The 16,778-nt window shown below is 42.1% G+C and overlaps 1 protein-coding gene across 11 annotated transcripts in view; it reads left to right on the plus strand.

Annotated features, from left to right (window-relative positions):
- KIAA0232 (KIAA0232 ortholog) overlaps positions 1–16,778 on the plus strand; it is a 73,155-nt gene that overhangs the window by 12,913 nt on the left and 43,464 nt on the right. For 4 of the 11 annotated variants that reach the window (XM_053242890.1, XM_053242889.1, XM_053242891.1 and 1 more), the window contains one exon: positions 11,212–11,715. The exons of 1 other annotated variant lie outside the window; for it this stretch is intronic. In XM_053242890.1, the coding sequence (XP_053098865.1) occupies positions 11,488–11,715 (228 nt within the window). In that variant the 5' untranslated portion in view covers positions 11,212–11,487. Of the gene's footprint in view, positions 1–11,211; positions 11,716–12,242; positions 12,317–12,973; positions 13,268–16,778 lie in introns of those variants that run through there. 6 more of the 11 variants (XM_053242895.1, XM_053242896.1, XM_053242897.1 and 3 more) reach the window with 4 other exon arrangements.

Raw genomic sequence — 16,778 nt, forward strand, 5'->3', positions numbered from 1 at the left:
TTGCTGGCCCTCAGATAGGAATATTCTGCAGCAAGAGACGTGAGGGTCTACAGGTGAAACTCAGAAAATTAGAATATCGTGCAAAAGTCCATTAATTTCAGTAATGCAAATTAAAAGGTGAAACTGATATATGAGACAGACGCATTACATGCAAAGCGAGATAAGTCAAGCCTTAATCCTATACCATAAAAGCCTTAAGCGTGCAGCCGTGCTGCCCGTGTCTTTTTGGGCCATTCTGGGCATGCGCCGAGCGCCCAGATCGGCCCAAAAAGACACAGCCGCCCAGAAACGGGCGGCCATGTTGAGGAAGAAGAAACGGCCGCAGGAGCAGAAGCGGGGACCGGGGAGGGCAGAAGGAGGAGCAGAGGCGGCAGCGGCAGAGAGGGGAAAACCCCGGAAGCCAGAGAAGCGGCGGGGGCAGGACCGGGCGTGCCAGGAGAACGGACCGGGAGACCCACACCTGCCTGGGAGTAAATATATCCATTGAACCCAGCCACACAACAGACAAAAGGAGCCTGAAGTGAAGGGGCGAGGTTTACCCTTTATTTGCTGCAGCCTTCCCCCCCCCCCCCCCGACCGTTCCTCGGCCCGCCATGCCCCAGTTCTTCTGGCCAGTGTAGCCGGGCGGACGCGCCGTGCCCCTGAAGCTGAGACGCCGTGCCGTGCTCGCTTTTCCCGCTCCCACTCCCTGACTCACTAGCACACCACGCTCTTTGTTCAGGATCGGAGGTGGCCAGCTGACGGAGAAACAGCCGCAGGAGCAGAAGCGGGGACCAGGGAAGGCAGAAGGAGGAGCAGAAGTGAGAACCAGCACATAATGGCGGCAGCAGCCCGAAAACCAAACAAGAAAAGTTAAATGAAACACTAAAGAGAGACTAATCCTCAGGGAGGGGAAGGGTGAGAACTGACCGGCAGCAGCTTCTCCCGCCTTCCCTCCTCTTGACTGGCTGATGAAATGCTCGGGCTCAGCCCAGCCCCGCTTCAGCCTGATTGACAGTCTGGGCAGCGAGAGAGATCATGGCAGATGCTCAGCGCCGGCATCACTCTCATTGCTGAGCCTGTCAGTCAGGCTGAGGGCAGGACGGGCTGAGCCTCAGCTATACCTACTCAGGCAGTCACGGCGAAGCGAGGGCTGGCCAGGCACTTTCTGTGGAGCCATGGCCACCAATGTGGGAGGTTTGCTTAGTTTGCCCGATTTCAGGACAAATCCAGAGAAATCACCCACCCTTTGGTCTGATTCTAGGCAGTTCACGGGTTCATATATTGCAGCAGTGCCACTGTCTTAGGCTAAACAGTCATCACAGTGAAGTCCTCTTGAACAGAGTAGAAGCATGCACTTTATAAGAACTGGAGTTTTCTGGACTTCAGCAGGGCGTACTGGATACAAGAACTAGCTCATCATAGACTAAGAGAGAAAAGAAAGAGAAAGAAAGGAAAAGGACAAAAGAAACAAGGAGGGAGGGAGGGAAACCAGAAAAGAGAGAAGGAAGGAAGGAAGAAGAAAGAAAAAGGAGAAAGGAGTGAGGGAGAAGGACAAAAGAGAGAGAGAGAGGGAGGGAGGAGCAGCCAGCCCCAAAGAACAAGCCCGTTAAAGAAAGAAAAGAAGAAAAAAGAAAGAATCCAGAAAGATGGGAGTGAGAAGAGGTGGAAGAAAGGAAGAAAAGGAGAGAGAGGGAGAGGGAGAGAGAGAGAGAAGAAAGGAAGGGAAGGAAACAGAGGAAGAGAGAGAGAAAAGGAAGGAGTGAAAGAGAGAGAGATAAAAAGAAAAAAGGAAAGAAGGGCGAAAGAGAGAGGGAGAAGGAATAAAGGAAACAAAAACAACAAAAAAAGGTACTAGCGCCCGTTATTTTAACGGGCTTAAAAATACTAGTTTGTTATAATTGTGATGATCATGGCGTACAGCTCATGAAAACCCGAAATCCACAATCTCAGAAAATTAGAATATTACATGGAACCAAGAAGACAAGGATTGAAGAATAGAACAATATCGGACCTCTGAAAAGTATAAGCATGCATATGTATTCAGTACTTGGTTTGGGCCCCTTTTGCAGCAATTACTGCCTCAATGCAGCGTGGCATGGATGCTATCAGCCTGTGGCACTGACATGTATTATGGAAGACCAGGATGCTTCATTAGCGGCCTTCAGCAATTCTGCATTGTTTGGTCTCATGTCTCTCATCCTTCTCTTGGCAATGCCCCATAGATTCTCTATGGGGTCAGGTCAGGCGAGTTTGCTGGCCAATCAAGCACAGTACACTGTATACTTTTCAGAGGTCTGATATTGTTCTATTCTTCAATCCTTGTCTTCTTGGTTCCATGTAATATTCTAATTTTCTGAGATTGTGGATTTGGGGTTTTCATGAGCTGTACACCATGATCATCACAATTATAACAAATTAAGGCTTGACTTATCTCGCTTTGCATGTAATGCGTCTGTCTCATATATCAGTTTCACCTTTTAATTTGCATTACTGAAATTAATGGACTTTTGCACGATATTCTAATTTTCCGAGTTTCACCTGTATTTTCTTGGTTTGTCCCACTGACAAGCAGCAGCAGCTCAATGCAGTTGGCTGTTTGAAACAAGACGAGGTGCATATGGTAGCAATGGACCAACAAGCAAGAAGCCAGTTACAGCAGTGGATGGAGTGGGTTGAGCAGCAGCAGGCAGGCACAGAAAGAGTGCATCCCAGAAAGGCAGAGGATCACTTAGTCAGTTCACTCTTCTGAGAGGGACCATCCTCTGTCCTATCTGAAAACTGCCTTACAATGCCATCAATGCATGTTTAAAGGTAAAGTTTGCTGTCAAGTCGATTTCGATACCTGGCGCCCACAGAGCCCTGTGGTTTTCTTTGGTAGAATACAGGAGTGGTTTAGCATTGCCTCCTCCTGTGCAATATGAGATGATGCCTTTCAGCATCTTCCTGTATCACTGCTGCCCAATATAGGTATTTCCCATAGTCTGGGAAACATAACAGCAGGGATTCAAACCGGCAGCCTTCTGCTTGTTAGCCAAGCATTTCTCTGCTGTGTCACTTAAGGCATGTTTACTTGGAAATATTTCCCATGGTGTGTGCAGCAAGGCCTACTTCCAAGTAAACATGCTCAGGATTATAGCCTGAAAGCAACAGCACTTTAGAGAGAGGAGAGGACTTGGCATTTGTTTGAAGCTGGCATGCACTCCAAGTGCCCCACTGACCCAGTAGGAACAGGGTCTATTTTCTGGCCACTATCTGACAAAGAGTGGCGCAGTGGGAGATTGCGGGTTCGAATCCCTGCTGGTACTATATCGGGCAGCAGCAATATAGGAAGATGCTGAAAGGCATCATCTCATACTGAAGAGGCAATGGGCCTTCCTGTAGTCTACCCAAAAACCCTGGTCACCATGAGTCGAAATCGACTTGACAGCACGCTTTACCATTGGTTAACATTGTAGTCCTTTGACAGGAGAAAAGATACACAAGTAACTAATAATGGTTTTCATTAATATTGTTAATTTTAATGTAAGAATTTGCTGAAAATTGATCTCTGCCCCGCACAAGTAATGGTTTATTCTGGCCCACCAGGGCATTGAGTTGTGCGCCACTGGTTTAGATGGATATTATTTGTTTTATTTTTTATTTAAAATATTTATGTACTGCCCAAAACTTGCGTCTTTGGTCGGATACCATCTGCACCTAGTAATTTGGGCTTTATGTGCTCTGACTTACAGAGCAACAGTAACGTAGTATACACTTTCATATACAGTTTGTAAAAAGCCTACACACTTTTTTTCATGCTCTAAATAGATAGTGATGTGATCTGACTTGGCATGTTTGACCTATTTATACAGTGTTTAAAAAACAAACACAAAACAACATCCACCATATTAATTTCCTTTCCCACAATGTGTATAAAACATTTTTCAAGTAGAAATGGAACAACTTTCATGGAAAAACCAAGTATGGGTATTTTTTTAGAAAACATTTTACCCCGCATCTCTGGTTTGTATCCAGGGGTAAAAGTATTCCACAGCTGATTCCTTCTGTTCCACTAGGTTTCTAATATCGAACAATGTACTTGTTGAGCACCAAGTATTCCAGCTCTCCCCTTCTTGACGTGCAGCCTTCTGGCATTATCATTTAAACTATCTATTGGATTTTTGAAATGCCCTTGATGTATTATATTTATATATTTCTTGGATGGATTGGTATACCTCTACTTAGTCAGGAATATATTGATTTTTTACTAATGCAGTTAGTTGCTCCTGCTCCTCCTCCTCCTCCTGCTCCTCCTTCTTCTATTTTGAATAAGTTAGCTGGCCTCAAACTGTAAGAGAACAATACCTGCAACTAAATGTAGTAGTATATCTCCAGGGCAGAAAACAATCTGTTCAGTCCTTTAGGTAGTACTGCTATTTCTTGACACTGAAAAAGATTTTTATTGTATTGATAATTTTTGAGGGAACTTGGAACTGGTTCAGCCTTTGTTAAATGGATCAGAATAAGGTATTCTGGTTCCATGACACTGATCTTTATAAATATTTTTATATTGTTCTTTGTTGCAGTTCCCTTTTTATGTTTTAACTTATGCAATTTATTAAAAAAGGGTCTGAAGAGAAGTAAATATTTTTATCTACATTCTTAAAATTTATATAGAGATATAATATGAGGCTTTCCCTTTTACTACGTGCAGTGTTGATTAATAAAAACTGCAGGTAACAAGCAGTCTTCAGAAGGCATTCTCCCTCTTCTCTCCCACAGGGAATACCTTGTCTAAGATATATACATAATATAAAAACAAAGAAGGTATATTTCTTGCTTCACAACTATTAGCCCATACGTGCCTTTATGGAAATAGAACCAACCAAAATTTACTTAATCAGGCGGCAATCCTAACTGGTAATGGCAGGGGCGTAACTACCATTAGGCAAGGGGAGGCAGTCGTCTTGGGGCCCCACTGCCTCGAGGGGCCCCCCAGAGGCACATCACATGACTCCCCACCCGCCCATGTTGCACCCCCTATGAATTATGTTGAGTCTCTTGGAGATCGGCAGGAGCAGAGAGTAAAAAAACTAGATTCAATGTGAACTAGATATTCACCGTATTCATAATGGGGATGTGAGTGTGAGTGCACTATATATTGTGAAATGTATGTGTATATCAATGAGGGGCCCATTTTAAAATCTTGTCTCTGGGCCCCGTCCAACCTTGCTATGCCCCTGGGTAATGGGATAAGGTAAACATCTGGTCTGAATGGTTCAGTATGTATTCTTATACCACAGAGTAAAGGGAACACTTCAAAAGGTTTGATCCCATGGAGGGAGACAGCTGTTGAGATATTTGAATACTAATCGTTCAAGGGTTTTTTCTTGGGTTATGTAATCATTTCATGAGAAATTTCTGAAGTCCAGTTCTATCTAGTTAGGCAGACAAATTTTAAAAATCACTTAACTAGGTAGGACGTTCATGTTAAAAATGAATGTATCACCCAGAATATTTTTTTAAAATAAATACATTTGTGCAGAAATACTTGCTTAGATCCAAAGAATCATGAGCAGAGTTCCATTTTTTTTAGCGGGACTTACTTGCCCCCTAAACCTAGAGGTCAGGAGACCCTCTGGAATAGCATTGGATGTCGTGCAGGGAACTGCAGTGAGAGGTCACCTTGCACAACCTTTTGATCCAAATTTGTGAAACCATAGGTTTTTAATGACCCGGAACTTGTGCAGATAAGTATGATAAAATCAGATAAAGTGGACCTGACTTTATTTAATGATGATTTATTTTTCATTTTTTTCTACCCTGCCTTTAATTGCAGGGTATCTTACAAAACTTCAAAATACCAGAAAATTCAGAAACAAAATATTATAGAACAGCAGAAGCTCATCAGAATCATAAAGCAGCAAGGGTTTATGAGGGCTGCCTACGTCAGATAAATCTGAATTCCATTTTTACTTCCTCCAGAACACTATAGATCAGGCAGGCTCGTATTGGCTCATATAAAGATGCTTCTTTATACTTTGCAATGCTTGGACATCTCGAGGAACAGTATATTCATGTTAATTTAGAACAAACATAATTACTATTAAATCTTTCTGCACTCTTTAAACTATATATTTGGTTTTTGTGAGAAAAGGGGTCAAAAGATCACATAACCTAACCCATGGACTGCAGAAGTTCTGTGTGGGGCAAGTAAAAGACCACGATTAGCCTGCGTTTGTCACCATTAGCAGCAATCTCCAAATTATTATGAAAGAAAGCTATGCTTGGCAGCGTTTAGCTTTGGAAAGGACATAATGTTACAAGTTATGCGGTGTACTGCAAGTCAGTATTGGAACACTTTGAGGCTGTTCTCACGTGCAGCCAAAGGTGGTGGTGTCATAAGAACTGGGATCATGCCTGATCTTGTCAGCAAACTTGCCTGTGGAGTGTGCCACTTAAACTGGGTTAAGGGAACAAGTGTTCCCTTAGCCCCATTCTTGTAATCATGTGCAGTTTCAGCTGCATTTAGCTGGCGCTGCAGCATGGACGGGTGCCTGCCCATCACGGGGATCTTCACAATGTACCACCCACTCATCCTCACAATGCACTGCACAGTCACAGTGGGAGTTCCAGGGCCTGGGATGGTGCAACCTCTGTGCTGTAGGGGGCAGCCAGCAATAGTCTGGTTGTGTGATCAGCACGCCCAGAAAAAATGGAGGACTCCTCTGTGGGGGGAGAGCTAAGTTTGAGCAGCCTTCCCCGCCACCCGCCCTCAAGCCCTGATGAGCTCTTTCTCACTGATTGTGAGGAAGGGCTCATAGTGTGAATATGGTTGTTCCTGTGTGAGAGGACAAAAACCTCTTTTCTTTTGGGACTTTCAAGTAATGTGTGTTTGCTCTCTCCTTTACAGGAACATATCCTTTCACTTATGTAGTATCTCTAGCATGTAGTGTCATGTTTTGTCTTAAACTGCAGGTTAACTATTGTTTCAAATCTGATTAGAACTCCTGATAACTAGTAGTTAACCTGAAGGGAATTGTGTCCAAAACCCATTACCTTGGTTTTAGCAAAGTTAACTATTTTTCATGCAAACAAAATTAGTAGTTTTGAGTACTTAGAAGAATGTACTGCTGCTGTTCAACAGTGGAGAGTTAGAAACCCTTCTGCTACTCTTCCAGCAATTGATCAGTAGATTCTGGTTTTCCTTTTGGGCTCTCCTGCCTTAAAGTTTCTGGAACTACTACAGGATTTCCCAGCATATCTGTGTTAAACAGATTCTAGGCTTAATCAAATTATTTCACAGTTTTTAGATGCATCTTATAGTAGTTTAGAAGATCTTTAGTCCATGAGGACATGATGTCTCTGCAACCTTGTTTTAAAAAGGTGAATGTCTTCAATGAAAGTGCTTAATAAAAGGTTGTAGAAAAGTTTCTTGCTAAAGATAGTAGTAGCTCTACAAGGCTTTGAAGGGGGTAACATTTGAAACTTGCCCGGAGGAGCCCTTGATTGATGATGGTATTACCTGTCAAATGAGATGGAGTTAAGCTCAACCTCTTTCCTTGTGCTTCACTTGGTTCTTTCCCAGGTGATTCCCTCATCCAAAACTTGGCTTCATAAGAAGCATTGTGTGTCTTATGAGGTGATTATTTGCTTCTAAATGTCTGCTTCCCCACCTGCATTGTCTGGTACTGTCATAAATAATAACTGTAATAAAATAATAATAGTAATAGTAATAAATAGTAATAATATAATAATCATAATAATTCCATGCCCATTAATAAAGGTCCTTGGGAAGGACTCGATGTCTGGATAAAACAAACCAGTCAATAACACCTGTCTGACTGTGTAAAATAATAATAATAATAATAATAATAATAATAATTATTATTATTATTATTATTATTATTAATGGACATGGAAAGGATGGAAAGAGTCCCACTCTTTATCCCAACTATTCTCCGTTTATTACGAAGGTAGGAAAAAAGGGCAAGTCCAGTGGTGCTTCAACCCTGACTCTAGTATGCTTTCCCTGCACAGATGAATATGGTCTCCAGGTTTTGAAAAGGTAGCACAGAATGACTCATTCTCTTAATTTGAGCTGTATTTGGATTGAAGGAAGTAGCAGTTCCCTGTGTTGGTTTCTCCCCTGCCTTGTGTGTGGTGGCTTTTTTAAAAAAAGGGTGGATAGAGGAGAAGAGTATTGAAAATACTGGCATCCTATAGTTGCCTTTTGGAGGAAGAGGAAGTTAAAAAGCACTGTGTGTGTTCTCCCTCTCCCCCTGGAGATCCTCTGTGGTATCTCTGTCAGTAAGGACTAAACAACCCAGTGTCAAGAGTAGAGGGCAGGTTGGCTTTCACCACAAAATAGTTCAAAGTGAAACACTTCACTGTTGCCCTATAGGGATCTGTGGCAATCATAAGAGAAAATAAGAAGTGCAGTTGGGGAGTGAAGCGAGGAAAGTGGCTGAATTGGTTTCCTGCACCTGGTCATCCCATTCGTTGAGATTCAAGCCTGCTGCTTTCTGTATAGCCTCCTTCTGGATTCTATGTATTGATAGCTCAATAGGATGATAATGTTGGAAGAACAGAATGGAACGTTTGAGAACAGATCTTTTGTAGATATGTTGGTGAGCTGAGCTGCTTGCACAGAACTAGTGCCACTGCCAAGTAGTATTTAAATATTCATCCTCTTAATGTGAATCACTTATATAGAAGATCTTAATTTGTGAAATTAGTTAAGTCTACAAAACCATCCAGTCTTTCACATCTATCTTTTCAATATGTTCTAATGTACAACATGGGGCTTCAGCTTCCAGAGGGGTAGCCATGTGAGTCTGTTGCAGTCAAAACAAAGTCTTAACAGTTTAAAGTCTAACAAATGTATTTCACCCTAAGGTTTTGTGGACTACAGTCTACTTGATCAGATGCATGAAGTGTCCTTGGCTGGCAGGTGTAGACACAGGAGAGGGAGTATATTGTACTGATGGGTTCAAAGGGCTTTGAGGTGGAAGAGGTATATTCAAGTTAAAATGTAGGAGTGTAGAACTGGTTTGCTCTTGCTTGGAGGCAGCCCACCACCTGAAACAGTTAATGACTGACAGGCCATATGATGGACACAAACAGGGAAGAGGGATCCTGCAACAGACCTTAAGAATTCACTCTGGAGTCATCCTCATGAAACCTCATCACATCAGCTATGCCATCAAGGGCTATTCTGCTATGCATCCTTCAATATGATGTATACTAGTGCCTTCCAGCAATGCCCTTTTGTGGTAATTGAATAATTAGAATAGGTAATTCAGTTAGTGGGTTTTGCTTAATGATAAAGAAATGCAGCCTCTCATTAATACCATTCTTGAATTTCTGATTGGAAAGTGCAGTTGAATTATAGCAGTCTTTCAAGGGTCTAGTTCCTTTTGGATCCTAAAATAACAAAGGTGACATCAAAATTGAAAAACATGAAGAAAACATTACATGGTATGGAGTAAAAATCTCCAGAATCTCTGAATCCTGACAACCGTTGGTGACCGTGAGCACAATACATATTATTTTTTTCTATATTGAACTTAAACATTACAAGATTTCTTTAAAAACCCAAACTTTCAAGACTTTTGTCTACTGGAAAATGCTGACTGGCTGCTGGAAGTACATAACCTCCTGGAAATGGAAAGAGGAGCATAAATGTATAATAAGCTGCACAATCCATCTACATATTTGCTTGGAAGTAAGCCTCGCTATGTCCCCTGGGGCTTACTCCCAGAGGGTTGGGTAACTGGCATCTGGAGGGCCACTGTGTGAAACAGGATGCTAGACTAGATAGGCCTTGGGCCTGATCTTATGATTGTGGTCAATGATGATTAAATACTTAGTTGACATCACTTCTCTAGTAAAAGCAAAATAAATTGGGGTGTGGGGGTGGGTGTATTTTCCAAGGAATGAAACCATTAACAATTTGGGTTCAGATTCATTTGTAGCTAATTCTCTGGTTCAGATATGAACTTCTAAAAGTGTTCAATAACCAATTCAGGCTTTGAAGTGGTTCAGATAAATTTCATGGACAATGTCAGACTCGCGCGCTTGCAATAGTACTCTGCAAAATGAATAAAGTAACTCTTTAACTTGAAAGGTTTTTATATTCTTAACTGTTTAATTTTTAGAAACAAAATGCATATACCAGGACAAACATGAGAAAAAGTAAAATATGAATAATACAGTCAAAAGCACCTGATTATTGAACCACTTATATTAAACCAGTTGCCATTCTTTGTGTTTAGAGGTTCAGTTGGGTTTAAAGTAAACAGGAGAGGAAATATGCAATTTCAGTTCACTGAAAAAACTTCTCTGAACCAGTTCCTGGGTTCATGTTCAGTTCAACTTCCTGGGTTTTTTTGGCCTAAATCCTACTCTCAAAACAGGAAGGCATATATACAGTTCCATCACAGTTCCATTTATATATACAGTTCCATCACCCATATATAAAACTGCCCATAACGTATGTTGGTCTTCCTGTTGTTTTTCCTTTTGTGCTGCAGAGCCTCATGTTCTGCTGCCTCTAACAACTTAGTCAATCTTTCTCCAAGCTACTTCGTTTCTAGTTGCTTTTCTCCCCTCTCGGATCACATGTAGATCCAGCTTCTTGGTCTGCAGTGCTTGGTTACGTTGTCATTTGGGGACAGGAGTTGGGGGAGAGCAGAAGCAAGCTTCATAGATCAGAAACTTTGACCAAAGAGGGTCTTTGAGAAGATTGCTGGCTGCAGAGCCTGAACACATTCAGTGGGAAAGTGAATAAGAGATGGGACCTGTTGATTACCTTGAGTAACTTCTAATAGTTGAGTAGCGATCTGCCTGTCTAAGTAATGCTGTCAGGTTTCCCTACAGCACATAATGGGTACTAGGTATGTTCTTGGATGGAACCCAGATCCTCAGTAATCAAATTTAATATTCAGATATTCATAATTTGCTTCCTGATTAGTTTTTCATAGACCAAGTCATTCTTTAACAAGGTCATGAAAACAAGACTGGCCCAGGCCTAGAGGAAAAGAAAACAAGACTCTTCCCAAGTCTTCCTCTGGTACTCAAGATTTTAGTGTTAATTGCAGGTGCACGTCTGTCTCTCTCCTCCCCAAAAGGTTTGGATTCTTATGGCATAAGACTTTTAGTAAATCTAATTATTTTGATGTGTGTGTTTTTTTGCTTTATTGCAGTTTGTGTTTAATATGTCACAACTTCTTCTTTTTCCTCTTGTAGGTCCTGCTGGGGATTTGCATCTGGCTTCAATGTGAAATTAAGGTAGAAAAATGCACATAAACATGTGTTTCCTGTTAAGATTTAGTGTACTCAGTGGTTATGCCTGAAGAGTGGGTCTTGTCTTTAGACTGATAACTGCCAGGAAATATAAATGATTGTCCTAGAAGTCAAGCTTCTCTCCTTACTGGAGTGAAAAAAAACCCCACCTCCAGGTTCCCACGGAATATCATCTGCAGAAAATGCATCACGTTCTAAGGATGACCGCCACCTAGATTCATGCACCCAATCTGTATTGTTGCGAATGGTTTGCCATCTGAAAGCTCCTCAAGCTCCTGTCTGGGCCCTGTACCTGTTTCTGAAATGTCTCTGCTTCATGCTTTGGGCCCTGTGCAGACCTGGCTGGGACAAGAGCTAGAAAAATGTGGCATTGATGCCATGATTTATACTCGCTATGTCCTCAGTCTTCTGCTGCATGATAGTTATGACTACGATCTGCAGGAACAGGTATTTACTCTTTTAGATGTGTTTGAATGAAAAATGAGTGCATGTTTTAACTTAAATAAGGCATGTTTTGAAAGTTTGAAATGTTGTGTTTAATTGATTTCAGATTCCTATTTAAAATTTAGTAATAGGAAAGAGAAGATCATGTGTGCTGGGCCTGGGATCCAAGAGCTACTTTTGCATAGCCAGTGGGACTTCTGATTCCCCTCCCCCCCACCCCCTTTGATCAGCTGGTCACCATGCCGTATCACAAACTGCTTTGGAAAGTCTGCTCAGCTCCAACAGTAACTTGCTACCTGAGGGTTGGTGGGGCTCGTCTTCCAAAAATAAAAGCACAAAGCTTGCTTGAGCACACAACTCATTCTCGCACAGTGTAGGGGGTCATTCGTTACAATGAGTTGTTTCCCACTACTTGCTCCAATAGACAGAATTGTTCTTGGGTAAATTGATCAGCTGGGCAGGAAGTAAGCCTGGTCTCGTTACCCAGCCGGAGCAGGGTCCCCAGTTCCTTTCCTGTCTTGCTCCTACAGAAAAGGAAACTGAAGAGCTCCTGCTCCCGTGCCTCCAGCCTCCATCTTCTTACTTGAACTCTCCACTGTTTTTGGTGAGAATTGATCCTTCTTTTCTTTTCTTCCCCCTGTATACCTAACTAAAGAACATAGTGGTTTTAATTGTCGACTTCTGTAAACGTACACTTTTGAAGAAGGTGCAAAACAGGCTGACTCGTAGAAGAGACTGAACAGTTTTATGTTGAAACACTACCTCCCATGCCAACATGGAAGCTTCCGTTTGCACAGAAGAGAACAGGGAATGATTTTGGATTCTGCAGCCAATATATAGGTGTGGCTGACATGCTCCAAAATATTAATATGGGTTTAAAAGATGAAAGATTAAAAGACCTGTAAGAATAAAAAGGTTGTCTACTAGGCCTTGATCCAAACCAAGTACCTTTTGGAGTGAGAGTTCAGAACTTCAGACAACTCTGTTGTTAAAAATATCCTATTTGCATTCTCTAATCCTACATCCTCCAGAACTAACAGTCTCTTTTTTTTAATCACTCAGAGGACAAAATGAGAGCAGGAACTGACATTGCACTGTGGTGATTGGCTAGTAAACACTGTAAATCAGGAGGAATTTAAGCTTGGGAAACTCATCTATGGAAAATTCCTAGGGAGGGGCTTTGGAATTGAGTGAATAATTGGCTATAAAATTCAGTTGGAGTTAACTGACGGATTCAGATAGGGAAGGTTAGGGCTAGAGAGGATCTCTGGTGAGGGTCTCTAGAGCAGGACTGAGGGTGGAATTGGGAGGTAGGTAGGTTGTACACACCTGGGAATGCCTCTGCAAATCAAGCTTGACTATCACTTTGAATTCTGGGAGTGTATGGGTTAATACACAGGCTATATGGCCAGGGAGGTTGTATCCCAGGAAAGGCTTAATCGACACCTCGGTATCTTTACAGTAAAGCCTTCGTCAACACACTGACACAATCTAAGTTTTGAATACCAGTTTGAAATATAAGAAGTGGTGTACTGTCTAGCAAGAAAATACTAAGGTTGTTACTTTGTTTCAGAAACTGTTACGCGTGTACCCTATATAGTAGAGAATAGAAGCCACTAAAGCTATTGTACTACAATAAAGTTATTTTCTTTGGTTCAGAATTTTAAAACTGTTTCAACCATGTATACTAGGGATGTGCGAGTCGGCTCAAGGTGCCGGCTCCATTTTAGAGGCCACCGCACATGCCCAGTGGCCATCTGCATATCTGGGTAATGCCACAGAGATGGCCATTAGGCATGCACAGTGGCTTCCAGAATGGCCACCTCCACCACAGAGAGGGCCATAACGGGCTGAAAACAATCTGAGGGGGGGGGAGGGTGGACATCAGGAGACACCCCTGCAGCCACAACAGCACCACCAGAGCCCGCCTTTTTTTGTGTGTCCCGTGTCCCCCGCCCCGCTCTCAAGCCCAAACCAGTTCAGCCTAGAGCTGGACTGGGCCCGGCTGTAATGTGCACAGGACCGGACCTGGTTCGATTATAGTTTTACTCATACCACACCGGGTTTTCTGGTTTTGTGCACACCCCAGTGTCTACTTCTCCCCACATTACCACTTGGGCGCAGTACCAAAGTTAGTGGAAACCATAACTGTGAGTAAATATTTTTATCAGATTGTGCCGATCTATGATGCATTTAAGGACATACTTTTCCAGATCTCTAAGATCAAATTGGTAATCTTAACTAAATCCGTGATGTTGGGGGGACATGTCTTAAAATGCAAGTTCCATATTCCTGAAATTTTGAATATTTTGGGTTTATTTCTAACAACTTGTTTAATCTTTTAATGTCAAATTTTAGATAGATTAACTTTGTAGCCAAATAAACTAAACATATCTCAGCAGCCTGAAAGAGTCTTCTCCTTTGCTTATGCCTATAGAACTTCAATTCAGGTAGTTTGTAAAAGGTTTTATTGAAACATAAGGGGGATACCGATAATACCTGTCTAGTTCTTACTTAAGGGGGGGGGGAATGCAAAACCTGTGAACAAAAAAACCAAAGTAAATGATGGATGAATAGTACAGGTAATGAGTCCTCAAATCCAGAGGAAGGAAACGATGTACTCAGTAAGATGTTGTGAATGCATGTTTTTCCCTGGTGTGCTTTGTCTTCCATCACCAATTATAATCAGTCATTACAGAGCATGTTGCTTGCTTTTCCTTGAATGAAGGATTAATGCTTTGAACTACATGCATTCACATCTTACAAAGTACATCGTTTCCTTCCTCTGGATTTGAGTACTCATTACCTGTACTGTATGTACTCTTCAATTTCTCATTTTGAAGACATCTCGGACTCTGTTTGGACACCTGTATATACTGGTTTCTCATTCTTTTCATTATATTTTGTAATTCTACTTGGTATTATGCCATTGTATTTTTATATGTGTTATACACATGGCATCCCATTGCCATGGCACAGCATTTTAAAGGGGCAAGCGGCATAAGCTGCCGCTTGCAGGAGGTATTTCCGTGTGAATGCCGGGGTGGTGGGGTCTTGGCGGATGGGCAGGTAGGACTTGCCCACTGCCTCCTAAGGGAACCCCTCGCCGCCCTAGTATGTGCACCAAAGCAATTTGATGCACATCCCTAGTTGGTAGTATCTTATTGTAATTGGTTTTAATCTTCTCTACTGCTTTAAGCAATTTTTCATTGGAAACTAGGGACGTTCAAAACACTTCAACATTGAAACGTTTCAACTCGAAATGGGCTGTCTCAAGCTCAAAATGAAAAGCCTGTTAAAGGACCTGTTTTGAGCTTGTGGGAAAAACAACCTGTTTTGATTGCAGCTTTTTGAGAGCCATTTTGGAGGCCGGTTTTTCCTTTTGCTGATTGATTTTCTGGCACTGGCTTTGTATTTGGCTTGTGATCTCCCTGCTTCTTGGTTGACTTGTTATCACACAAATCAAGTGTTGTCATGGCTGGAGGGGATTTCAAAATGTATTCAAAGGGCTTGGGAGGCAAAGAGAGCCCTCATAGTCTCTTGAAGATGAAACATCAGGAGAGGAGGAAGGATGGTTTGATTTTGTGGTTTTCTTTTCTCAGCCTTGAGTATAATACACTGTGCTATTGCTGCTATAACTATCTGGTTTTGCAAAGGCAGAACTTGGGGTGCCAGCCTTCCTTGAGTTGTGGTTGGTTTTGTTTGAGATAGTGAGTGTGAGTGAGATATTAGATTTCTTGATGATTGCTGTGATGAGCGCCATGTCTGGCCTTGAGACTAACTTGTGCTTCACTCACTGCTCTGGTCTGGATCCTTTGTGGGGTTTGGGGGCTGCTTTCTCTTTTCTCTTGTGGGTTGGCTTATAGGTAGCACCCATCACGCCCTACTGCCCAACCCACTTTGGTGTCGCTAGGAACTACCCATGAGGAACAATGGGGTGTTCTTAAGTTTCTCCACTGCTCCCTATGACTGGAACAAGCTGCACTCAGAGTGCACTGCACAAATGTTTTGCATGGACATTTGCAAGGCATTTTGCAACCCTGCCTTGAAAACTACTGCAGAAGCACACTGTAAAAGGGATTCTGTCGCTCCCACACAGAACACACATTTCAAACACAGTCCCAAAATGGCCAAAAAGGAATCACTGACACAGAATCGAATGCCAGACACTGTGCCTGCACAGCAGTAACATCATTGGTACAAGTTGCGCTCTCTCACACAATTACGACTCCTTACTTCCTAGCATTGCAACAGCTGCCACAGCAGCACACTTACTTAGCAGCAAGCATAGTCATAAGCTCAACTAGAGCAACTTCAGCTACATTTTGGCTGAGTACATCACCTTGTAATGCAGATTACAGAGCAGACCAGGGCAGTGAGTGAAACACAAGCTAGTCTCAAGATCAGACATGGAGCTCATCATGACAATCGCCAAGAAATATTATTTTATTTTATTTATACACACACCCCTCTGTCACTGTCCAGATTGCAAGCCAATTGGAAGCCAGTGCCAGAAAACCAATTGTCAAGGGAAAAACAGGCCTCCAAAAGGGTGCTCGAAATGTCAAAACATTTTGAATTAATGAGGTTGTTTTGTTCCGAGCTTGAAACAGGCCCTTTATTTAAAGGCTATTTTGTTTCAAACTCGAAACAACTTGTTTCAAACTCGAAACAACTTTAGCCATTACAACTTGTTTCGAGTCACAATGTTTTGATGTTGCAACATTTTCACACATCCCTACTATAGAGTACTTGAATTTATCTCCTTTTTTGAAGATTGGGAAAACAATACTTTTTCCCCAGCCTTGAAGCATCTTAGCAGTAAAATTAATATAGGTGAACAAACTTGACAAGATAGGAGCCCACCAGCCTAGACTGGCTTTATATAATGTTGGGGACAACATATCTTCTCCTGGGGCTTAATCACTGGCCAGTTGACCAATGAGAGGTTTAACTTCATTAGCTGTTGCAGGCAGCCTGATGAACTCTGTCAAAACCAGGTCCCATTAATGACATTCTTCTTTCCCCCTGGATCCCTCCAAATATTCTGAAAATACAAGACCCGT

The sequence above is a fragment of the Hemicordylus capensis genome, chromosome 4, assembly GCF_027244095.1.
Source record: "Hemicordylus capensis ecotype Gifberg chromosome 4, rHemCap1.1.pri, whole genome shotgun sequence".
NCBI classification, from domain to species: Eukaryota; Metazoa; Chordata; class Lepidosauria; order Squamata; family Cordylidae; genus Hemicordylus; species Hemicordylus capensis.